We start from the raw sequence: 26,204 nt of genomic DNA on the forward strand, positions 1-26,204 counted from the left end.
GGTCTTACGTTTCAGCAGACAATACATTATTGGCACTACCCTCCCTGATACCAATGCGTGGATGGTGTACAGCTGATAATAGATGCAGGGAGCTATTTTAAACGTTCCGTCTGCAAACCAGTGAGGGCTGCTTTGTAGCGTCGTGAGATTGCCCCGCGTTCCCAGCATTATCAAGCGGTCCGGATCTCCAGGTCCTCCGTCAAACAAAAGAAACTGCTGGCCGTCAGCAAGTCGCACAAAACCCGTCGTAAGCACGATGTCGCTGGGTGTGCGTGGTGCTGCCGGAAGCGCCTCCGTGCGTCGGCGTTGTCTCTGGAGAGCTCTCGTCATGGCTGATACAGTTGGCAGGGCAGACCTCTGGAATTCTGAACGAAACTGCAATTAAGTACGGACATTCAACTGCTTCATACGCAAAGTCGCGTATGCTGCTTGCAGAATTAAGGCTGGAATTTTTCAAAACTATATTGATGACCATTTCGGAGTACTGGATTGCACCTGTAAAGCTGAAATGTCACTAACCTGATAAAATCCTTGTGTTCTCTGCGATGACCGTTCGAGCAGTATCCCTAGAAGTGGCAGATTGTATCTTCATGGTGCGCAGCACAGAAGCTGCCACATTTTTTTCCATGTCTGGCAGGTGGCTTATATGGTCCTCTGTTGCCTGAGAAGGAAAACAACTTCAATGTGTATTTATTATTTACGTGACACTTATTTGGATTATATTCCAATTTTTCTGCGGAAACGATCGAAACCGATTTGTAATGTCGGCAAGAACTCTTGTATTTCTGTGTACGGACTAGTTTAAATTGAAGGCCTCAACCAAAATCGCCGCAGAGTTTATAAAAAAAAACGGACCTGGCCATTCTCCAGCAGCGGGAAGTAATTAAAATAAGTTCAACCCTCATCGATTAAATATAAGTCATAGTTATATTTAATAAACTCTTATCGAGGGTAACATGCTTTCATTTAAAGACGTAAGACATGGCATATTTACAGCGATTTTTTCTGTGAATATATTTAGAACCAATGCAGTGATGAAAACAAAAGAAAAAATGTGAGCCATACCTTCTCGACCACCAAGCTGTCACCATTTCCATGGGTTGCTGCTGATCCTCGACATCCAGACACGCAACACCTCCACAACACGCGGTCACAAGTCCTCCGGGCGACACGGTACGAATATCCCCTGTACATTAACTTCTCAGACCGCTCCTGAGTTAGCACGATGCTTGCCATACTGGAAAGCCTTTGGCAATGCGCAAAACCACAAGTTTGAGGTATCGTTATATAGGCTCCTTGCACTGACGTCACATCGCATACTTTTGAACACCAAGTAAAAGGAAGAGAGGGAAGCTGCTTTGGTAAGAATTTCGAGTGACAGGCTAATCTTCTGGGAGGGAATAGCGACGCTTGTGCAAATCCGGGAGGCACAAAGGAGGATCCTGATAAAAGGGGAGCTCCTTCTTTCCCTTTTCTCTGAAGGGCATCGGAAATGACTTCATGTGCCAGCCAGCGAGTTGAACGCGGGTGTAGCACGATTGTCCCACGTGCAGAATGCCTGTCGCAAAAACTCTTTGCCTTTGACCCGCGTCTCAAAAACGCCGCGTTCGGCGGCCCCCTTTCATAATGCCCGCGTGCCAAAAGGGAAAGAAAACGTCTCAAACTTAGCAACAAACTTTATTGTATCTACGCCTTATACACCCCTCCTTCGAACGTCGCCGTCACCACATTGGGGTCTAGGACATTTCGGTGTAGGACATTTCGGTGTAGGAACTTTCGGTGCGGACTTCTCGGTGTGCGGCCTTTTCGGTGCAAGACATTTCGGTGTAGGGACTTTTCGGTGCATGGACATTTCGGTGTATGGATATTTCGGTGCATGGTCGTTGAACACAAAAGGGACACCCAAGATTTGGTTTTCTCGCCCTTGTAGTATTTATCTTTCGCCCCCAAGTTGATACGAAAAAGTAATTCTTCCTCTGTTCAGCTTTGTTTCCTCGAACGCTACAGAGAACGCTTCGGCATTCATAAGAAACTTTTCCCTCCTTTTGGTTCATTCTTTGTAGTTGACAGAACAATGGACCTTTCTGCTTCTCTAACTTTTTGTGTTCTGAAGACAGCCATCTTTTTTTAGAAACGGGGATAAACGCTAGTCTTATCGCCTCCGACAAAGGTTGATAACCGTGCGCCTCTTTCGGGAAGCCGGGATCGGGGAACTTGTGACGAAAAGGGTCAACAATGCCAGAAACTTGCCTTACCTTAACCTTACACTTTGAGAACTCGATGTTATATGATAAGCATCTGATATTTGCGTGTCGCCTCGTCGTATACCAACCGGTGTTGGTTAAAACGAACAAGGAGGTGACTTTGTTGGTCTGATTCGCCTTTAGCGGAAAGATGAAACTTTATACGGGCTTCAGGACAAAGCCATGGACGAAGCTCAACACGATGCTTCGAAGAACGGGGCCGCCGCCAGGAGTAGTTATAGGTAGGACTCCGTGTTTTCGGATATATCCGAAAAACTCTGAAAAGCACTCGCCGGCTAAAATTTTCGTTGATTCGGGTTTATCTGAAAAACTCCAATATCGAAGTCAAAGCACAAAAAATATTAGTTCTAATATAAAACGGTACCAAGAGCGCTCACCAGTGCCCTTCCAAAACTTGTATAATTGCCAAAAGAGGCTCATCTCGTCAATATGCGTGCCATCAGCGACAATAGCTGACGAAATATGACGGCACCTATTACAGCTACACATGAAGGCACCCTAATTACAGCAAGCTCTGAGATAGAGTTCCTAACAACCGTGATTGCACCAGCTGTAAAGTTCGTGCAATAAAAGTGAATTTCGTTGTCTTCATCCGTGAATTTCGTTGTCTTCATCCGCCGACGGATGAAGATCCGACGGATCTTCATCCGTCGGCAGGACAGCAGCAGCTCGTTCACCATGCTTAAACGAGTCTTCTTCTTTGTCCAGATTTTGCTGCTGCCTTTCGGGAACCTTGACGTGATTTCTGCGGCCTCGGATGAACAGTTTCAAGATCGCATCGTGGTGATTCCAAGCGACGTGACGGGTACCGTGAATTGTGCTGACGCACAATCTTCCCCGATACCCGAGACTGTTCTGTGTGACAACGACAACCGCGGTCACGTGTTTACGGGCTACTCTGTGACGCCCACCGGGATGACTACGGCGCACATCGACGGCATAAAAACCTTCGGACAAGGCTTCGACGCCAGTGGGCAGGACAGCAGCAGCTCGTTCACCATGCTTAAACGAGTCTTCTTCTTTGTCCAGGTATGTGGAAGAAGGAATGATCATTGTTACCGATCCGATAATCGTTTTTTACTGCTGGTGTCTTGCCCACACCAATATGTGCATTTTTTTGAGTGTGTCAGAAACACTGTTCAGTCTTTGCTACGTTGTGGCGACGTTGAGGCCAATCCGGGTCCCATGAGCGATGTTCAGGCTAAGCAGTTTAGCCAAATGTATGATCTTTTACAGAGCTTGAATGCTCGCTCGCTTCAGTTTGAACAGGGACAGGCAAGGCTGCTTACCAGTGTAAATGAAATAAAGGAAAACCAGAAACTTATGCAAGAAGAGGTGGCTGACATTAACAAAAGGTTGCATGTCGTTGAGACTAAAACAATCCTTCTTGAAACAAAACAGCAAGAATACGGTGTCGCCGGTCAAGCAGCTGATAGCTTACGGAGCGAAAACATCGCTCTGCGGGAGCGTCTTGATGATATGGAGGACCGGTCTCGTCGAAACAACGTTATCTTTTACGGTATTCCTGATATTGCTTCAGAAACGTGGAGTGACGCTGAACAAAAGATAACAAGCCTGCTCTCCGAATGCTCCTTGCCTTCCATAAGCGGAACATTTGGTATAGAGCGCTCACATAGGCTAGGGGCATTTGCTGCGAACAAATGTCGCCCCATCATCGTACAGTTTTCTTCTTTCAAAACAAGGGATCTTATCTTATCTTGCAAAATGCAACTAAAAACGGTAGGCGTGACAGTCAGTGAAGATTTTTCTTTTGCTACTCGCCTGGCTAGGAGAAAACTAATAGAATTTGGCAAATCCCAAGGAAGTACTTTCAAACTGCGTTTCAACAAGCTTTATCAAAATAACAACTGCTATACGTACAACCCCCAAGAAGACCGAATATGTGTGTCAACCTCGTTCCAACGCTCTGAAAGAAATGTTAGCGTGCTTCCACTAATTTCAGCCCCCCTTTCTCAACCGTCCGGCTCCGCCTAGCGGTCCGAGAGGGGCGGGGGACCAGTTAATGTGCCAGTTGTTTTTTCTAACATTCGAAGTCTGATTAAAAAACGCGATGACTTATGCTCAATGATTGACTCATGTGATGCTGGTTTGGTTGTGCTCACTGAAACTTGGCTTTCCTCTCAAGTTAAGGATTCTGAAATATTTCATTGTAGTAAAAGTTTTGATGTTTACCGGAATGACCGCAAGGAACGTTCTGGAGGCGGAGTTTTGATAGCAGCTGTGCCTGAACTTAAATCTTTTTTGATAGACATAAAATCTGATCTTGAGATAATATGGGTAGGTCTTTCCATTGTACACAAAAAGCTAGTATTAGGCTGTTGCTATCGTCCTCCAACAGGATCAAATACTTTTGTTGAGCAACTTCATGATGCAATTAACCTTGTCCGTGTTCGCTTTCCAAACTTACCCATTTTTCTTATGGGCGACTTTAATTATCCCGGCATCATCTGGTCTGATTTAAGTTCTTCATCGAAAAACCCCTCAACTGAATGTAACCAGTTCTTAAATCTATGTTCTGATTTTAATCTTTCGCAAATTGTAAGATTTCCGACAAGGACAACAGACTCCTCGGCGAACGTGCTCGACCTGATACTGACTGATACACCTGATTTAATTTCTGATATTTTATACCTTCCTGGTCTCAGTGATCACTCGTTGCTTAATTTTTCTTTTATAACTCCCGTGTGCCGTAATACAAAACAGATCAAACAAATTCGGGATTACAAGAGGGCCAACTACGCAGCGATTAATGAAGGTCTGTGCTGTTTTTTGGAGGACTTTTTGCCAGAGTTTTGCGAGCGTTCAGTTCAAACCAATTGGGACTTATATAAAAACAAAGCCATTTCTTTATTTAATGAGCACATTCCATTACGCTCAATTATAACAAACACACAGTCTCCATGGTTCACTCCTCAACTCCGAAGGCTCTCAAATAAAAAGAAACGTTTGTTCAGAAACGCAAAGCGCATTGACTCGGAGGAATACTGGCAACGTTATAATCTCGCAGCGAATGAATACAAAAAAGCAGTCGGGGAGGCTAAATATTACTTCTTTAATGAGTGCCTACCATCTATGCTAATTAATAACCCTAAACAGTTTTGGAGTGTAATGAATCCCAGTGTTGAGCGTTCCCTTCCACTTAGAAATGAGTCCGGTGAAATGTTTCCCAATTCACTGTGTTCAACTGTTCTCAATGACATGTTTTCTAGTGTATTTAATAATGTTACTGATTCATTTTGTCCATCATATCCTTCATATGACTTTTTTCCCATGAATCCAATTGTCATTGATGAGTATGGTATTTTAAAGATTATAGAGTCAACTAAACAATCATCGTCATCTGGTGTTGACAATATTAACTCAAAGTTTCTAAAGAATACAAAAGAATATACATCAATCATTTTGTCTAAACTATTTGAGCAATCTCTTTCACTAGGTCAGCTTCCAGACGACTGGAAAACTGGAAGGGTGATTCCACTGCACAAGACTGGAGACAAACATTCCCCTTCTAACTTTAGACCCATTTCACTCACAAGTATTTGTTGTAAAACGATGGAACATATAATTTATTCTAATCTGGTTAATTTTCTTGAATCTAATTCATTCTTCAACGTTAACCAACACGGTTTTAGGAAATTTTTTTCATGCGAGACACAACTTGTAAGACTAACAAATGATTTCCATCGCGTTCTAGATCGTAGTTCACGAATTGACAGTGTTTTTCTTGACTTCTCCAAGGCGTTTGACAGGGTCTCTCATAACCTTCTTCTTCTTAAGCTTCACAAACTTAACATTGAACCGCATGTACTTTCGTGGATTCGCGCATTTCTAACTAATCGTTCACAGTTTGTAAGTTGTAATAATACCGACTCGTCCAAAGTTTCAGTAACGTCCGGAGTACCTCAGGGATCTGTGCTTGGCCCTCTTCTCTTTCTCATTTACATTAATGACTTACCATTGAATGTAACATCTTCTATTTGTTTATTTGCAGATGATTGTGTTGTATACCGCGAAATTGTTAACAGTTCCGACATCTTACTTCTTCAAAATGATCTCGATTCCATCTCAAGTTGGTGTGACTCTTGGCACATGTCATTAAATGTCGACAAGTGTAAACACATGATAATTTCCAGGCGAGTTAACGATCCTCCTTCCTATATCCTTAATAATATGACTTTAGAGCGGGTTGACACTTACAAATATCTGGGCGTTCACATCACATCTAACCTCTCATGGGAATCGCATGTTAACCACGTCATTTCCAATGCCAACCGCATGCTTGGCTATCTAAAACGTAATTTTTTCCAGACTCCTTCGACTTTGAAACTCTTTTTCTATAAAACACTAGTCCGGCCAAAACTTGAGTACGCTTCTGCTGTTTGGGATCCTAACACTGAGAGCCTCGTCGGCGCCTTGGAGGCTGTCCAGAATAGATCTGTGCGTTTCATTCTTTCTAATTACCATCGTACATCAAGCGTAACCTCTATGAAAAAATGCCTATCCTTGCCAGCTCTTTCTTTACGCCGAAAGTTTTATCGATTAAGTTTATTTCAGAAAATATTTTTTCACAACCCTATACTTAAGACTGAACTCCTACTGGAGCCATCCTACATATCATCACGCAATGATCACATACATAAAGTCGAAATTCCACAATGCCACACTAATACCTACTACAGATCATTCATACCTCGTACGTCTGCTGACTGGAATCACCTTTCCACATCCATCGCCACAATTGTTAATCCTGTTGATTTTAAAAAAGCTGTATCAATACTACTAGAAGTTGATTGTGATTTGAGTGTTCCATTAACTTGTACGTAATAATCCCACCCCCCTCTGTAATGCCTTCGGGCCCTGAGGGTACCAATAAATGAAATGAAAATGAAAAAAGTGTGAATAGCTTCTTTTTATTTTGTTCACCATTTTCGGAGATCTGGAAATTGACCAGAAATAAAATTCGATAAACTCGTAATTTCTGAGAATTCAGTATTTACCGAAAATAAACGCCGGTAAATGCCAGATTTTTGAGAAAAGAAAACACAATAAAACCTCCAAATTTGACGAAAGCTAAACTCCGAAAGCATGGAATCCTAGTTATATGCTATAAGTAGTTTTTGGTCTAAACCGAAAAACACAAATAAGGGTATGCCGATTTCTTTTTTTTTTTTAAGATCACTATTTTAGAGCGGGAAGAGTAGGGGCAGGGGAGGGAGGAGGTAAGTCTACCCTTTGTTCGGCTGCTATGTTATGCTCCTGCGGTGTCCAACAATCAACCCAAGATAGCTTGTCCGGATATAGGCTTATCACTGGAATTGCCTTTTGTAAAGCCGTTCCATTCAACAAACCTTTTTTCTCTCCTAGAAGAATTATGGAGAAATTGACAATACGGACAAACAAGGCAGGAATTCGTTTTCTTTTGTTTCGCCTTCAGCGGGTGAGGTGCGAAAAGGGGGGCACCCCTGCATTTGGTCTTATGTCACCAGTTATTTCTGCCCTTTCCAGTTAATTTTTCGGATTCTATCCTAAAGGAAGGAAGGTCCAGAAGAGGACATAACGCCGCAGATGTGAAGCGGAGGGAGGGGGGAGAACTTCCGGTTTTAGAGGACACGCCCCTATTGGTGACTCACTTGTGTGTCGCCTCGTCGTATGCCAACCAGTGTTGGTGCAAACTAACTCGTCACTTCCCTGAAATGGCTGTGTACTTGCGAAGTAACCGCGGTGGGCTGAAACTTCTGCACGAAGGCTTCGAGTATGACAAGGAACGTTGCTTCAAAGAAAAGGTGAGCCTTTCACTGAGTTTGCGATTCAAATGCGATCTTTTTTTAATAGTACGAAGATTGTTACGCCGACTCTTCCTGTCTTTAGCTAAGTTATAATTTATAAAAACGCCTATTCCTCGCAGACATACTGGCAATGTAGCCGGAAACTGGAGTGTAAAGCAAGGGCTCACACTATTGACGAAGAAGTTGTCAAGCTGATCAACGAACACAGCCATGCTCCCAGCCGACTGGACCAAGAGGCCAAGTTGGCGTACTCATCAATGAAGGAAAGAGCACGGACGACTGAGGAACCCAATCAAGCCATCGTCGGACGCCTGGTGGCCGAGATGACACCGGAAGCTTGCAGTTACTTACCGCCTCAGGACACTGTTAAGAGAACATTAAGGTAAGTGTTATACACGAATGTTACGAATTAACATCTTTGCTACCTTAGCAAAATATATGCCACCTCATATGCTATGGAGATGTCCAGTTTATCATCGGGCTAGCCTAAACATTTTTAAAATTGAAAATATAGTAAAATAATAATGAGTAACCGCCCTATAGTTGAAACGTGACAGCAATAATATTTCCAACTTTTTTGCATGCAGGAGGGCGCGGGCGATGGAGCAACGGCCGATGCCTCTCCCTTCACGCTTAGAAGACGTCGTCATCCCTGCGCAGTACGCGTCGAAGATTGACGGGTCCAGATTCCTGTTGCATGACTCCGGTGTGCAAGACCAGGACCGTTTCCTTATCTTCTGCAGCCCGCAGATGGTGGATGTTCTCCGAACATCTAAGAAGTGGTTCGCCGACGGGACGTTCAAGGTTGCGCCTGAGTTGTTTTACCAGGTTTACAGTCTACACTGCGAAGTGGGCGGCTCCATCCTGCCTGCGGCATACATTTTGCTAACGCGGAAAGACTGTGGGACGTACACGCGAGCCCTGAACACCGTTAACGCCGAGTGTGGGGGAGATTGCGAGCCAAGGACCGTCACAGTGGATTACGAACTGGCGGCTATCAACGCTTTCAGGGCGGTCTTCCCAAGCGCCGACGTGCGCGGGTGTTTTTTTCACCTGTCGCAATGTGTCTACCGCAGACTTCAGTCGGAAGGACTACAGGAGCTGTATGCTTTTGACCCCGACATAAACCTGGAAGCTCGCATGATCCCAGCTCTTGCAATTGTGCCCCAGGACGACGTGGAGGGGGCATTCACCGAGCTTGCGTCCAGCATCCGCGCAGAACTTCTCCCGGTGGTCGAGGATGTGTTTATTGGGCGGCTAACGGCACGGGGCAGAAGAGATGCGCACTTTCCAATTAAGCTATGGAACCACCACGACACCGTTCTCCAGGGCGGCTCCAAGACCACGAACTCAGTGGAAGCCTGGCACCGGAGCTTCCAAGCTCATGTTCAGTGCTCGCACCCAACTCTCTGGAGATTCTTGGAGGTGCTACAACGAGAAGACGCCCTGCAACTTCACCGGCTTGGAAGACTCGAGATGGGCCAGCGCTTCAAGCAGGCCTCGAAATACGCGAAGGCTGCAGAACGGTTAAAGACACTTGCTAGAGAATACGACGCTAGTGATGTGCGACGCTTCCTTAGGGGAGTTGCCCGCAACGTGTCGTTCTAGGTCCCGGGCCATGTGCCTTTTGTAAATAAAAGTGGTCCACATTACATTTTGTGTACTATTTTGCTTCTGAATGCATTTGGCTTCGGACTTTTGCTTGATAATGAAACCCACGACTAACCTATGATGTGTATCTTTACCTGTTTCTATAGTATTCAGAAGGCCTATAATCTCGAGCTACTTTCCAGAAAGAGCATTCCATCAGGAATAAAGTCAGACAAGCGAATAAGTTTGTGTTTAGCTATACACCTGCTAGCTAGGAAAATATCCTCGTAGTGTGAAAGAGGAAAGTAATTTAACTTGTTTAAGGTATGTATGTCTTAATAACGAGCAGAATCAACCGTGTTTGAATTGGGACAAGCTTTATGTCTTAATGAATACAACTGTTATATTTTATGCGTGAACATAAAATGTCCGAATAACTGCAAGTAAGTTCAACTTCCCGAACTTCAAATTTACACCGAAATTTCCGTGCACCGAAGCGACCGTACACCGAAAAGTCCGTACACCGAAATATCCGTGCACCGAAATTTCCGTGCACCGAAATGTCCGCACCGAAACGTCCTACACCGAAATGTCCTACACCGAAATGTCCGGATCCCACCACATTGGATGATCACCGAACCGCAAACAATACATTAGAACCGCAATACAGCGAACCGGAAACAATACACCAGAACCAAATGGAAACGTGCCCTGTCGTTCCCATCTTCACCCAGCACACCGGGTCCAAAATAGAAAGCAGAAACACGAGGTCGTTACCACCGCACCCGGAAGGAATATCACCGGACAATGCATCACAAGCACTGGGAAATATACACTAACCTTCACCCCCCCCCCCCCTCCCCCCCCCCCCCCCCCACCCACACACACACACACTTCACTGAAACTTGAATCACACAGAGTCACCCTCTATGCCCCCCGTTATGATCCCGAACTGAACAACGGCAAAATAACTGCAAAAATACTCCAAAAGCCGGGAGACGTCATAATTAAAATAAGAACGCCGACTTGACATAACATAAAAAACAACTTCATTAGACGTTTCGCCTCCCATGCGGGAGGCATCATCAGTAGTTACACAGCAAACGCATTTGCTGTGTAACTACTGATGATGCCTCCCGCATGGGAGGCGAAACGTCTAATGAAGTTGTTTTTTATGTTATGTCAAGTCGGCGTTCTTATTTTAATTGTGGCAAAATAACTCTGCGAAGCAACCCCGCCCCCTCCTAACTTCACCCCACACGAAGCTTTGCAATCGAAGGAACTTTTTGGACTGCCTTCCAAGTTGCAAAGACGCATGGTTGATGCAATTTCCCGACGTTTTTATGCGAACAGTTACTCGCACAACACATCTCATCTCCTCACGCTCTTTCTGTATGATTTCCGTTTTTGACCAGTTTGCTGTACGTTCATTGCATTCCTGGAGATGCCTCGCTAGTTCAGAGTTTGAAGCGTTAATCCGCACATTCTGTTTATGTTTTGTTAATGCATCTTGCAGTTTGACCAACATATTTAAAGCCGCATTTCAAGGGAATTTCGTATACTATCCCACTTACACACGAAACAGAGCTCTCGCGATGCTTTTTTTTTACATAACTTTTGTCCTGCTTCAAAAAGAGTCAATTGAGATGATTTGGAATCATATGTAAACACAGTGTCAACCCCAAATCTCTCTGCACACGCTTTCAAGTTATGTGAAATGGCGTGAAAATACGGGATTGCAGCCCCGTTGGTTCTTAACACTGCCCTTCTCTTGTTTATCTTTGATCTGTAGAGAAAGTTGCCGTTTAATGAAGGCCTCTTGATAGCCGGCACTCTCCAGCCTTACCCATTGTCTTCTTAAAGACTGCTTCATGGAATCGGTGCATGACCTTTCTAGAGCGTTCTTAGTCAGAGACCTCACTTCCATTGCCTTTACGATTTTAGAATGGCAACTCTGCTCCGACAGAACGGGCTTCGGCGCCTGCTTATTCCCAACACAGCCCATTACCCACATGAATGCGTAAATTCAAAAATTGAATGACATTCTCCTTCGGGTTTTCAACAATGAACCCCAGCTCCGGTATTGCTGACCTTATTACATTTTGTAGTGAATCCGATAACTTATCTTGAAAAGTGCAAAATTAAACAATCAAATTTGGGGGTTTTACGTGCCAAACCAACGACGGGCATCTGGCACGTCCCAGCGGAGGACTGAGGATTAATATCGGCCAGCTGGGGACCTTTTGACGAGCATCCGAAGGCTCGGTGACACGGCACCTTTCCCGAAATTAGCCTCCGTCAGATTGGGGGCACCTCAACCAGGATTCGAACCCGCCACATAGGGATGCGTAGGCCAGCGCTTTCGCCTCGGAGCCACCGAGGCGGCTATTGAAAGTGCGCACAATTATGCCGTCCACATACCTTCTAATAAAGCTTCCATCTGAGGGCAACTTTGTTACCTTCTCAACCATAACTCTGTATAGGGGGTTGAGGTAAAACTCGGCCAAAAGAAATGATCGACGAAGTAGACAATTGCAGGAGCTTGAAGTTATTTCCAGGCTGATGCTGAAAAATGGTCCCAGCTTAATGAATCAACGCTTTGAGCGCTCTTAATAGTTTTAATTGTTTGGTACCCTGAAATTGGTTTCGACACACGTTCAAGGATAATATCATCCTTTTCTTAAAAATAATTTGAAACAAATTTTAAATCTCTTCTATCTATACATCATTCCACTAACGGCTCTCTGGGCGGCGCCATTTTCTTCGACTCTAGCGCCTTCTACTTACATCCGGGTACTTGTTGACAGTCCGCCGACGTTGGGCGGTACCCGCGTGCCCTTGATTGCGTGAGCCGTAGCGCGCGCGGGATCTAGCCGTGGCTATACCACGGCCGCTGGTATCGCTGCTTCTGTTGTGAGGGTGCTTATGAATGTCTGTTTAAGTAAATTGAAGAGAGTTGTTTTTGCTTTATTAAGAAGACACGTTGCGTACCCTGACTCGTAACGGATGGAAACTGCGTGCGCTAACGGCTCGCCCGCCTTACGCGAGTAGCTATGTTTTTTTTTTGTTTTTTTGTTTTTTTTTTGCACAACTGTGGAAGTAAGCTGTGACTTTTTCGCAATCTGGTCGGCACTTCGTTACCAATTTCTTCCATATTCTTATGAAAGAAGGAAGTTTAACGTTCGCCGTGACGAGTAATTAAATTAGTTTACAAGCTCAATTTCGGGACCAACATTCGTTTGGCAGCAGCGTCGCGAAAAGTTCCCAACTCATGTAGCAACTTTTGTTTTTCATCTATTTTATACCTTGCCTAGCGTAAAAAATGATATTTTTTTAGTTACTGCGTTTAGATGTTTGTGTAAAAAAGAAAAACGAGGTCGAAAATTGCAGAATTGATTGATATATAGTTTGCTCTGATAATTTCGTTTTGTACCAGTATGCTAACTCCGTTAATACTTCTTATTAGCTGTGGTTGCTTCATTTTATTCTGATCAGTTGTTTAGTGCAAAAGGCGATAATTATCTTGATACGTCAGTGTTGAGCGTTAAAAAAACTATAACAGGTAGCGTTTTGTGAAAACAAAACAGACCGTAAAGGAAAAGGGTTGGGCATTGCATGGCATTATTTAACAGCTAGCGGAGAAATAAAAAAAAAAAAATACGTTGGCGGCGACGGCATCGCATTCAAGTCAGTGTCCTAAATGCTGCTGTGTGGTCTTTTTTTTTTTTTTTTTTTTTAGAATTAGCGAATGAGCAAAAGTTATTGAGAAAAAATCCGTAAGTTCAAGTTATGAGCGATTTGGTTTGCGGCGGTCCGGCGAGGTTCTGTAGTACTCGTCGTTTCGTAATTACCACCTAAGCGTAAAACGCCCTCCCCCCCCCCCCCCCTCTCAAAAAAAATATTGGAGATGCGCCCATTACAAATACATTGATAAAACTTGTAAGATAAGGTGACTTTATGTCAAGCGTATTCAAGGTGCACTATGGGCACCGATTCTACGGGGTTCATTCGCCGTGAATAAAATGTCCCGGAAACACGCGGCTGCAGCTTGCAGGCAAGAAGTTGTTTTGTGTTAAATTCAAAGATTATTGCCTGACGAAGGCTTCAGTCAAGTAGAAACCGGTGAAGCAGAAGCAAGCCACAACCTCAATGCTGTTGCCGTACAGCATGGGCTGAGCACACCGTTGCCGCACACGCTTTCTGTTTTGTTTTTTTTTCTTTTAACAACTAACAACAGCACATTGCCGTGCGATTGATTCATTTATTGTAGACGACATCACCAGCACACTTGCGCGTCAAAATTAGCGGAACTGCTCGAGAAATAGCCAGAATACGCACCAGTGGGCCAAGGAGCTTTCATTTAATTTTCATTTTCATTTGCTTATTTGTTGTGCTACAAAATTTGGGTAAAAAAAATCAATATCTGCTCCACTGAGGGTGTGCGCATCGAGTATACTCCCCACTCCGAACTTGCTCCCAAGAGAACGGATTCGACAAATTGGCCGTCGACGAGTTGACTTTCGACGAATCGGCCTAGACCCTCCATGCCTTTACAGTGCCCAGTTTTAGACATGCACGTTTTCGGCTTAAATGGATGCTGAACCGAAATATGGATTCCACAGAACACGGCGGCAAAAGCGTGCAATGGGATGCTACAAACACCAGAACATCACTTATACAGCGATGCCTTAAACGAATAATCGTATTTTTCAAAAAAAAAAAAAAAAAAGGAGGCGCATTTGACAGATATGTTTACATCTTGTTTTTCCGTGAAGGAGAGATGGAACGGCCTCGCGTCTTCTCCGTTTCGCCGCCTTAAGGGGACAAAGCGAAGAGAGGAGGAAATGAGATATCTTGACGTCACGCACCCCGTCGGCCTGGTTCAAACTCGACTTCTTTCTCCAAAAATACGGCCGTCCATTTGAGATATCGCCTTACGAGTAGTGTTGTAGGGACTGTAGCGTCCCGCCTACATCTCCTGCATTCTTTTAAAATCCATATTTCGGTTCACCATTCCTTTAAACCAAATGAAACCGGTAGAAGTACGCCGAATTCATTTTTTTTTTTTCAAATTCAGTTTTAATTGAAAAAGGTCCGAATTTTTTAGGGCGTTTGAGGGGGTGGGGGATGTGATTCATTATATTGACCGTATGGCCACTTTCTTTCGCAGTTTTCAGCTTGTTTCCGAGATCAGTTCAACTTTTAACAAAAGCTCCGGGGGCGCAGGGGTTTTCAGAACGAAATCTGTGTTTTTCACCTGATAGAGATTTGTGTTCCGAATTCTTTGTTCAAAGACGTGTGTTTAATCGTGAACTGAACAATGAAAATTAAGGGCGTCCGTAAATGCCGCACATTTTTTTTAACACCCCTAGTGTAAGGGTTCTGGGAAAGACGGCTGGTTTCTCGATCGGCCGGGCGACGGTCGTCTTGTCCGGCGGCGTGTATGATGCTCCCTCCCCGTTCGTTTTGTGTAGTTTTATTTTTCTAACGGGAGACCGCGTGGGCCTTTCTGCCGACGCGGCCCCCCTGGAGAGCGTCTTCCTGTGTCTCCCCCTTCGGGATGACCCCTCGGGAAGAGATGTTGTTTTTTATTTTGAATCTGGAGGCTTGCGCATTCTATGGGGCTTCTTGGGTTTCAACCTGGGGGTTCCGGAGAGGCGCCGCTATGTCTGCAACGGGATGCACGGACGAAGTTACGGAGCTGTCGGCTGTAGTCCGTTGGCAAGTTAACGAATGTGTATCGACGCCCTTGCCAACTATTGGACGGTGGATATCACGTGGCTCCAGCAAAGCTTTGAAATGATTGGTTGATCCTCGCCCGAGAGTGAGGGGGTCAGCGTCTTCAAAAGTCCGTGACGGGGAGAGAGAAGCCCCTTTCTGGCTTGGACTTGGACTAATTTGGAGGACGGCGAATTCCCTTTGCTTTGTATATACTGTGTACAATAGCTCGTCACGTAGAAATAAACGGTTTAGACGAAGTCCTCCCGCATCTGTCGCACTCTTCTGATCACGCACCGAACAAGGCTCATCAAACAATTGGCCCCGCAAGACACCGCCGGGCAGTCATCATCTATTCAACCAAGGGACGAACCTTTACTGGCGCAGCTCGACAGCGATGAGCGAGCCTCGGTGACGATCAGAGGATCAAGAAGGCGACAGAGGTGGTCCAGCTGAAGCTTCCTGGCTGGCCAGGTGCTTGAACGGAGCGACCGACGGAATCCGCCGACAAGCAGCGCTGAGCGTCAGGGAGCGGTACTGCCGAAGCGGACTGGCCGGTGGAAAGCGGCGCATGCGGCACATCGACGGAGAGAAAACCACCTGGGTCATCGGACAGCAACGCTGAACGACCGGTGGCTGAAACCAGGGACCTCGAGGGTCAGGAGTTCCGAGGCCAAGGACGACTACTGAGGACGCAATATCCGGGCTCTGGGCGTCAAACTGCAGCAACGTTTGCGCCGGGTGAGTGGGATTTCTTCCGTCGGGTCGAGGTTGGCATGGCTGGTAGTTGGTGGGACTTATGGTTTTGACGCGTCAGATGCTGGCCGACATGGAGAACGGGTTAAATGGAGAGAACTCGCAGGGGACAGGAGCCTCTGGTCAGGGGCTTGAGGCGCCACAGGGTGCGACAGGAAAGGAATCGGAGGCGGTCACAATTCGAAGGCTCGAACTAGAATTTGAGTTGCGGAAAGCGCAACTTCAGATTGAGTCCGAAGAGCGGATCGCGTTGCGCATGGCACAGCTAGGAAAGGAAAGTGGTCGACCTTCGTCCTCTGGGTCGGAAACAGACGACCAACGGCACGCAGGCTTAGACCCGGTTGCGCAATGCGCAAAAGTTTTGAAAGGGTACAGCCTGCCATGTGACGCGGACGTTCCTCTATGGTTTGATAAGGTGGAAAAATTGTTTACCACGTACCAGGTGCCGGGTAGTGGTCGAGTACATTTGATTATGCCGGTGCTAACGGAGCGTGTCCGCTACCTGCTGCGCAGTCTAGGGCAAGACGATTGTTTAGATTACGAGTCGGTAAAACGGGCGGTGCTGAGCGAACTGAAGCTCACGCCAGCTGAGTACCTAGACAGGTTCGATGGTGCAGCCAAAAGAAAAGATGAAACATGGGCTCAGTTCGCCTCCCGTGTCCGAACCTACTTCACGTATTACCTTCAGGTGAGAGGTGCGGACACGCAGGAGACAGTAACGGAGCTCATGGTTGCTGATCGGATTAAGGCGAGCCTGAGTACCGATGGTCTGGAGTATGTTCGCCTTCGCGAGGGAGAAACTTGGTTAAAACCGGTCGAGGTGGCGAGGGTGTTACAGACTTATGAGCAGGCAAAAGGGAAAGGAAGCGCCACAAAACAGGTGTACGTTCCAACAGAACAGTCAGGGACGGGGCGCTCGCCAGGGTTCAAAGGTCCCGTGAACTCGGGTCGAGCAGCTGTAAGGTGTCATGTATGTCATGAGCAGGAACACATTGCCAAGCACTGCCCTCGCGCTTCAGGTAGTGAGGTGCCTCAGGGGCTGGCAAATGTTCCTGAACCAAAAGGGCAGACAGACAGAGTGTTAACCGCTCGGGTTGAGGTGAGGCGGTCGATTTCGGAGACGGGCCGCTCGAAGCTACAATTGGTTCAACTGGAGTGCGGCGACGTACACACCGAAGCAGTGCTCGACACGGGTACCGAAATGACGGTAGTACGGGAGAGCCTGCTACCTCAAGCTTTGAGGGAACCGTCGGGCACAGTGAAGCTAGTGTCCGCTTTTGGCCACGCCATTGATGCCAATCTTGCAACACTTCCAATAAGGTTGAGCTGTCCAGGGGCGGTAGAAAATTCAACTAAAGCCGACTTAGTGTGCGCGCTCACCAATCAGCTGGCGGAAGGGGTGAACTGTTTGTTTGCCTGGGAAGATTGGGAACTGTTGAAAGCTAGGAGCGGTAAGGTCCAGGTGCAACAGGGAGGTACAGCGGCCTATCCTTGTGAAGTTGAAGAACAGAACGTTGGAAGAGATGAAGACAGCGAAGCACTGACTTGTGGGGTTGGCTAGGTAGGCCTCGGCCCTTCAGTGTTACAATGTAACAGTCCAGCATGGGAAGGGAACCAGTAACGGAAATACTGACGCGTAGTGTGGGCTCAACAATTTATGTTGGGAGTCGACTGAGTGATCATGCCATGCCGCCTCGGTTAGACGTGAATGTTCCCCTCACCCGTGCCGCAGGGCGCTGTGGGGCTGTGAAGTGAATTGGCGAGTTGAACTTGGGGACCCAAAAGGACGTTTTTCTCGTTGCTGTTGGAATACGTTCAATGCGAATGTTACGCTGTTTTCCTCTTTTTCAGCCTTTGGGATGTCACGCACGTGTTTTGGCCCCTTTCAATGTTTGCACTGGGACATTCCGGTTTGTTAAAGTAGAATCTGTTGTCTTTATGTGTTTTGTTTTATTGTCAGCTTACGATTATGTTTGCACGCTTTGAGTCGGTTCTGAAGAACTTCACGTTAGTGTTATCTAGTTTTATTTCTTTTGCGTGTGTTTAGATTAACTGTTTAGCAGGTCCAAGGAGGACCAGAAACAGTCTTGGAGGGAAGGTGTAAGGGTTCTGGGAAAGACGGCTGGTTTCTCGATCGGCCGGGCGACGGTCGTCTTGTCCGGCGGCGTGTATGATGCTCCCTCCCCGTTCGTTTTGTGTAGTTTTATTTTTCTAACGGGAGACCGCGTGGGCCTTTCTGCCGACGCGGCCCCCCTGGAGAGCGTCTTCCTGTGTCTCCCCCTTCGGGATGACCCCTCGGGAAGAGATGTTGTTTTTTATTTTGAATCTGGAGGCTTGCGCATTCTATGGGGCTTCTTGGGTTTCAACCTGGGGGTTCCGGAGAGGCGCCGCTATGTCTGCAACGGGATGCACGGACGAAGTTACGGAGCTGTCGGCTGTAGTCCGTTGGCAAGTTAACGAATGTGTATCGACGCCCTTGCCAACTATTGGACGGTGGATATCACGTGGCTCCAGCAAAGCTTTGAAATGATTGGTTGATCCTCGCCCGAGAGTGAGGGGGTCAGCGTCTTCAAAAGTCCGTGACGGGGAGAGAGAAGCCCCTTTCTGGCTTGGACTTGGACTAATTTGGAGGACGGCGAATTCCCTTTGCTTTGTATATACTGTGTACAATAGCTCGTCACGTAGAAATAAACGGTTTAGACGAAGTCCTCCCGCATCTGTCGCACTCTTCTGATCACGCACCGAACAAGGCTCATCAAACAATTGGCCCCGCAAGACACCGCCGGGCAGTCATCATCTATTCAACCAAGGGACGAACCTTTACTCCTAGCTTCCGTCCACTAGAGAAGGGCATAAATACGATTGTTTTATTGTCGTTTCTATGGTCGACGCGAATTTACCACCTCCCGCAGTCGTGAAAGTGGAGGAAAACACTCACTGAGTACAATGCTTGGAAATGTCTGGATTTTGATATTTGCCTCTCCGACCGAAGTGGTAGTGAAGCTCATGTTCGTTTTGTGTACAAAACAAATACGAGTACATGACTATAATGACAGATCACGATAGGGTCCCAGTGCATCTTGCAGAACATGTCGTGTCGGCTGCCACAGACAGAAGTCATTGCTGTCCGTCCCCCCTTTCTATGTATCTTCCTCATGTTTAATTACTGTTACCAACACGCTCGTTTTGTACTCAAGTAAACCAGTACCTGGTTTACTCACTAGACATTTAAACAAACACTTTTAAATATTGCATTCTCGTCAGTAAACTGCTTTTCGTCAATAAACCGAAAAGAACCGAGAAGTTTATGAGTCTACAAATATTCACCGCAATAAACCGAAAACTTCTGTTTAGAATAAAAACCGAAAAAGTACGCCGAATTTCAAAATATAAAAAAAAAACACGAAAACGCCAAACCCTAGCTATATTGTCAAGGTCCTGTTTTGACACTGTGCTGTTTTTTCGCGGTGCTGTTTTTACGCCGTTCTCTTTGGTCGCTGTGCACTTTTGATGTTGTGCTGTTTTGTCGCTGTGCTGTTTTGACGCTGTGCTGTTTTGACGCCGTGCTGTTTTGGCACGTGCTCTGCTGTCGCTCTGCCGTTTTGACGCCGTGCTGTTTTGTGGTGTGCTATTTTGACGTGTGCTGTTTTGTCGCGGTGCTGTTTTGACACTGTGCTGTTTTGACGCGTGCTGTTTTGACCGTGCTGTTTTGTCGCGTGCTGTTTTGTCGTGTGCTGTTCTGTCATGGTGCCGATATTCCAATTTTCTTTGCAGTACTACCAGGTATTACTAATAGAATATCAAAAACCCTAGGATAGAAAATGGTTTTCAGAAAAGATATTTATTTGAGAAAAATAGTTAGATTCAAATAATCACTATATGAAATCATAAGGAAAAATTGCAGCGATTGGGGATTTTCCAGCAAATTTTGAAAGCAGCGGCGTAGACTTTCCATTTTCCCGGGGGGGGGGGGGGGGGGGGGGGGAGGGGCAGGCTGAGAACTTCTCCGGGGGGAGGTGTGCTCTTCCACGCAATTTTGTTTACACCGGCAATTATCAGTAGTTTATTTTAGGGGGTACATTTTACAGCGTATGTATAATGCCATGTTTCCGTCGCTGTGTGCGTTATTTTGTTTACATGCCACTACTAGAAGCTCGTTACATGGCACATAAACAGCGTCTCGGTAAAGATCATGGTCATGGCCCGGGGGGGGGGGGGGGGGGGGGGGGGCACGAGCCCCGATGCCCCCCTGTAGTCTACGCCTATGGTTGAAAGAGATTTTAGACAATATTTATTCATTGTAGTTAAGTGAAAAGTCAAAACTTCTTATTCAAATGATGATGGAATTGTGATGAAAAGGATTTACTTTACACGTTTGTTCCAGTGAGCCCAATTCATTGCTAGCATTTAGGCCAATCCCAATGAAGTTTGATATACAATATAGTGAGATCATAGAGTTTTCTTTGAGAATTACGGATAAAAAATAGACAAATTAATTTCAACAAAAAAGAAATGTTCCATTGCATTAGATATTTTTTCTGCACCTCTGTAAAACATGTTCTATAATAAATGGTTTTACTTACAAATCATCGTCAACACTTTCATAAGCATTCAAATAATGTCTATTTTGATATGTAAGGTACGTTTTTAACGAATTTATTAAAATCCATTTCATCTGGTAACTCATTTTTTCATCAAGCAAAACCTAAAATGATATCATTTGCTAAAGATACAATTGCAGAGGATAAACCGAAATTACAAAATGCAGCAATCAAACTATTTGAAAATGCCTTAAATAATCCAATACAAATCGAAGCTAAAAATTTTTCAAAGAACGTATCATTCAGATAGTAAAACCGAATGTACAAGAAAAATATCATGAACTTTTACGCGGAGGAGGATGACTAATAAATAAAAAAATGGGCGAACAATCGAAAGTTCTTAATCAACTTGCATGCATTTTTTATCTTATAAATTGACTATAGGAACTTACGGGAACAGAAATACATATTTCAATTGATGAACGTCATGATTTTAAAAATGTTATAAACTCACATGACACTATAACATCTCAAAGGGTGTAGAATTCTTGTGTCCCAACACCAGTGAAGCCCTTAGTTTTTCCAAAAGTGTGATTTAATGCAGACTAAAGATTGTTAAAAGTAATGACACAAACCTCAATGATGTTGATATTGTTACATTTGTTCATGATATTCATGCGAATGTATTTTTAGAAATTATATGAACTGTTAATGGTAAAGAAATTGAACATAATATTTTTCCTGGAATAAGTTCAGCGATCGAAAAATGAATCGCCTACTCAGATGATTTTTCCCGATTTATGCCCACGTCCCACATATGAACTAAACAAATATAAAGTCATCGTAGATGCCCAGAAGACTGTTGCTGGTGTTAAACCCAAGATATAACAAAGGATTTGCCAAGAGATATGAAATCACCAAAAACTTAAAGATTGTACAAGTGTATGTTAAGGTCATAGATCTAATAAGTTTTTTTTTTTTGCAGAATTGATAAAGTATTTGAAGGAATGACATGCAAGATAGTTCTAACTAAAATACTTACGCATACATGTTAATTACGCAGAAAATTGCAAAGTTATATTGACAGGCTACTGTGGAAGATTCCAAAGATAACACCAAATTTAAAAGCTCGAGCCCTCTTAACTGAACAATGAAAGAGTAATGAGATTGTATCATACGAATGGAGACATTTTAGAACCACTAGAACAATTGACGTTGATAATGCAGATTATCATAGATTTTTACGGTATATTATATAGACCAAAATGTATTTATATTGTTTTTTACACATTTCTTGAATCAATTCTTCTACTGAAAACAACATCTGTTTTGATCGCTTAAACCTGGAAGCTATGAATGTAGAAGTAAACTGTCGTCGATTACTTCCTAATCATCGTGACTTCACACCAACCAATTTTGTTATTGACGATGTCTATAATGCCTTCTTGAAAGCCGGATTTAGAACTGTAGACGTAGATACCGGGAAATTTGTAACAAAACGAACATTTGCAAAGTATCTCTCCAATATTCTGTTTCGATATTACAAATATGCCAATGAATGCATTCGAAAATGCATGCACATCTCTCAGCGAAACGTCTTTTATTTATTCTTTCAATTTCGATTTCTGGTAAATTCGAGGACCTTGTTGGGGCTTGTTCGAGGTCCGAATGTTTTACGCGCCGAACCTTCTACGCCATCTTGTAAACCCTGAGATAGGTTGTGTTCGTCCGTTTTTTTATCGTTCCCCATCTCAGGGTTTACAAGATGTCGATTTATTACCACCTCGCCTGCACTCTCTCACTGCTTACAATTCTTCTACGCCGATCGTTCCAGAAGCCCACGCGTGAACATAATAAGGGGCTCCGCGTGGCAAGCCGCAGTCACTAGTGTCGCAGCAGAGCCTTTTATACTCTGTGTCGCAGGCGCCGCCATCGACGCCTGCAAAGCTAGCCTTTTCCTATTTGGTTTTGGGCACAAGTTCGCCCTATTAAACGTTTAGTTTGCTTTAGTTTTCATCGCCTCATCAATTGTCGTTCGTGGCAATATAAAGTACAGTAAAACACAGTTAAGAAATCACCATACTCGAGAGGGTGGTTTTATCTTAATCTTTGGAGACTTGGCAGCTTTAGCAGCCAGAGCTTTGCCACTTGTTGTCAAAGAGGCCTTAAAGGACACATGCAAAGGGAAAAAAAAAAACATTTTCTTTAAACAGCTTAGATGGAAAAAGGATATCATAAAGCATTTTTACAATCAAGAAAAATAATTTTTAGAGCTATATTTACGGCGCTATACGAATTTGTAGTTGGCGCCGGTGGGCGCCGCGGAAAACTGGCCCTTGTTTATCACGTGACGGACCCATATTTGTCACGTGGTGCTTGCGCTCTTTCGGAAGCAACGGCCAGGCGGCGCTAGCAGCGTGAAAGCGCACGGTTATACCCTGTCTCGTTGCAACTTGGCAAAGCGTGAGCGATAAGACCCACATTGCGTGCCGAAGGCCTCGAAATGCGCGACGTATACGAGCGCAACGCACACATATTTGAGCATGACGCAGCGAAAAGCCAGATACTTGTCCGGAGTTGAGGCGCGCTCCGGTGATACGCAGTCACGTTCCGATTGGCCCGCCAGGGCCGTGGCTTTTGCTGTACTGGCACGTTACGCGATCACGGCCTCCTGGGATACCCAGTATTTCTTGCTTCAGACACTAGGCTAAGAGGCGTCACCAGAGTAAAAGCTCACGTTTGAACAATGCTGTCGCCACTCCCAGGGGTACCCAATATTTTTTGTTTCAGTCGCTAGATGGCGCCAAACCAAACAGCACTGCAGGTTGCCTATGGCCTCTAAAAGTAACTTATTCATCTTTGTTTGAAGTATAACAAAAAACTAAGATGAATAAGTAACTTTTAGAGCCCAAAGGAAACTCCTGAAAAGGCGCAAGCAGAGTGATAGACCTGTGCGCCGGTCAGACGACGGCGGCGGCGCCCCGAAGCAGACGAACTTGTGCGGCGGCGGCGGCGTGGAGAAACGCGTTGAAGCGGCGTTCGCACCATAGAGTTATTACAACAAACGCTAGAGGCTCAGCTGGCGCTAGTGTGCTGTTGCAAATTGAAGCAGACAGCAAGCAGTCAGAAATTGACTTCCGATAATGCATTTCTATACGCCTCGCAAGTGGGCTCATTTTCGTCTTCTGCGCATGAGAAAGGAAGTAGCGGTGACGTCAGAACGCCGAGCCCTGATTAGCTGATCGCGACCCCCTATCTCAGCGTCGTCTGCTCCTTTGCAACGCCGTCTGCTCGCAACATCGTCTGCGTCTGTCTTACCTTTCCTGCGACTTTCGGAAGTACAGGTCTTTACGAGCGAATTCGACTTCGCCTTTCAGAGAGGGCAGACGAAATAACTCGAGCGGTACGTGTTTTTGTCTAACAACTAGCAGACGCGCATCAAGGATGGAAGTCAAAGGACTCACTGGCGAGGTGCCCCGAGGCGCCGAGGTTTGTTTGCTAAGAACCGAGAGCGAGCGTGTTGTCCGCAAGTTCCCTCCCAAATACCTTTTCCCTCCTTTCGTGCGCGGGGAGACCCCTCATTCTTTAACGGCGTCGGCGGGTTGGCGCAGTTAACGTCGTCTGCTTTACGTCTGCTAGTCAAAGCGATGGCTGCTTTATCTTTCCTGCGTCTGTCGGAGATTCACCGCTTTTTCACCGGCGAGAATCACCGTTGCCTCGGGAAACAAGGAGATAACAAGAGGGAGAAATTGACCTTTTAATCTAAAATTGAGGTCAGCGATCAAAGTATAATACGGGAAAGGATCACAAGGGTCGCGCGGGCATATTTCATTCAGCACGCCAGCCGGTCGTGGGCAGACGGTCACCGAGTCGCGGAGTGCCTGCTAAGCCTAACTGTGGACCTCGCTTGGTCGCGTTCGGTGGAATCGTGGCCGTTGGAGCTTTTCCCGGATGTTTGTGGATCCATCGTTTTTATTCGTCGTGGTCTGTTTCAAGTACTTTTTTACTTTTTTATTGCTGCTTGAAGTCGGGACGCGTGAGAAGCGCACGTAGAAAAATAAACGTCCGTGGGTCGTCGCGACCGCGACGCTGTCGGCCATGCTCATTTGATCGTAAGAAGTGCGTAAGACAGCTTCGGAGCTGTCGTAGGATTTCGTCGGAACCTGCGCAAAACTTACGAAAATTTCGTTTAGTGAATACGAATTTGTTCTTAAGTTTTGTCTTACGCACATTTTTGGCGTAAGATCGTTTCGTGAATCTGGCCTCTGCGCTTCCGAAAGTGACAGGAAAGGTAAGGCAGACGCAGACGACGTTGCGAGCAGACGACGTTGCAAAGGAGCAGACGACGCTCAGATAGGGGGTCGCGAACAGCCAATCAGGGCTCGGCGTTCTGACGTCACCGCTACCCCCTGCGCAAGAAGCCGACGAACTTGCCCTCCGCATAGGAAAAGCGAGTCCATTTTCTCTCTGCGCTCGATTATAAGAGCACATCTCACCAATAATTTGTACATACTAGGCACATTGGAACATTTCTTAGTCACGCAGACGAAATAATTGGTCAGTTACAGTATTCTTATTTGAAATTCGCGGCATTAAAAACGGTGTTAAAACCGCTTCGTACGTGTATTTACGTGCACTGTCGGACACTGTTAGCGCGAACACGGCGTCGACGCTTTCCAGCATGGGGGATATACGTGCCAAACGAACGAACGACATGTGGAAAACCAAGAGAGACGGCAAGAACTACGCAGTAACACTGGGCAAGTAACTCCTTGTGCTTGCAGACGATCAAAATAAGTTGAAAGTCACGTAATATAGTCCGATCTGCTATAAATAAGTACTGCTTTATTCTTTCTGCTCATGAATATGTGCGAAGATGCCTGTTCTGTGTTCAAATCATCACCCGCATGCTCCAAATCTTTGCAAATAGGGGGAAGCCAGAGGACAGGTGCGCGATAAAAACTGCCCAACATAGGAAATAATAAGAAAACACACCTTTCATAGCCCACATACTTTATTCTTTACGTTTTGAACGTTTTTTTAACCGCTCGTAGAGATGCACGACGGGGTCATTTTCATATAGTGAGAGGACAGGCATATTAGCAATATTTAAGCACCAACGGAATGCTGGCGAACTTTGAACACACTCTACATTCCTTTCGATCGTTATTTTGCTTAGAATCGTCGCTCGTTTCTACATACCTGCCATGGAACAGAGGTTTGGGCCTGAAATATAGCGAAGTTTAGCATCGTTCACTGGTAAAGGAAAAATGCTGTAACTAAAGCAATTACACTTTCACAATATTAATAAAGGTGCATACTACCGGGTACAACCGAAATAACAAAAGTTATTAATGTTATTTTCCGTCGACGAGACAAAATTCACACGCGTTTTCCCATAGGAATACACAGGAAGACTGGAAAAGTAGACTGCATGCTGTCTGCTTCAATTTGTAACCGGAAGTCCCATAGACACTAGCGCCAGCTGAGCCTCTAGCGTTTATTGGGTTTATTGTAACAACTCTATG

General features: G+C 45.3%; 3 protein-coding genes across 3 annotated transcripts; all 3 read left to right on the forward strand.

Annotated features, from left to right (window-relative positions):
• The first annotated feature begins 7,932 nt into the window (after positions 1-7,932).
• Positions 7,933-9,197, forward strand: LOC120838279. The gene is made up of 4 exons (XM_042289007.1): positions 7,933-8,068; positions 8,191-8,453; positions 8,659-9,014; positions 9,082-9,197. The coding sequence occupies exons 1-4, from the start codon at positions 7,979-7,981 to the stop codon at positions 9,195-9,197; spliced, it is 825 nt and encodes a 274-aa protein (XP_042144941.1). The 5' UTR covers positions 7,933-7,978.
• On the forward strand, positions 9,013-9,709 carry LOC120838276. The gene has a single exon (XM_040208124.3). It carries the CDS (start codon positions 9,212-9,214, stop codon positions 9,677-9,679), a length of 468 nt encoding a protein of 155 aa, XP_040064058.1. The 5' UTR covers positions 9,013-9,211; the 3' UTR covers positions 9,680-9,709.
• Positions 9,710-16,208: 6,499 nt separating this feature from the next.
• On the forward strand, positions 16,209-17,696 carry LOC120838277. Its single transcript, XM_040208127.1, has one exon. The coding sequence runs from the start codon at positions 16,209-16,211 to the stop codon at positions 17,694-17,696; it is 1,488 nt and encodes a 495-aa protein (XP_040064061.1).
• The last annotated feature ends 8,508 nt before the right edge of the window (positions 17,697-26,204 follow it).

This window comes from Ixodes scapularis, unplaced genomic scaffold (assembly GCF_016920785.2).
Source record: "Ixodes scapularis isolate PalLabHiFi unplaced genomic scaffold, ASM1692078v2 PGA_scaffold11__112_contigs__length_91849675, whole genome shotgun sequence".
Taxonomy (NCBI): Eukaryota; Metazoa; Arthropoda; class Arachnida; order Ixodida; family Ixodidae; genus Ixodes; species Ixodes scapularis.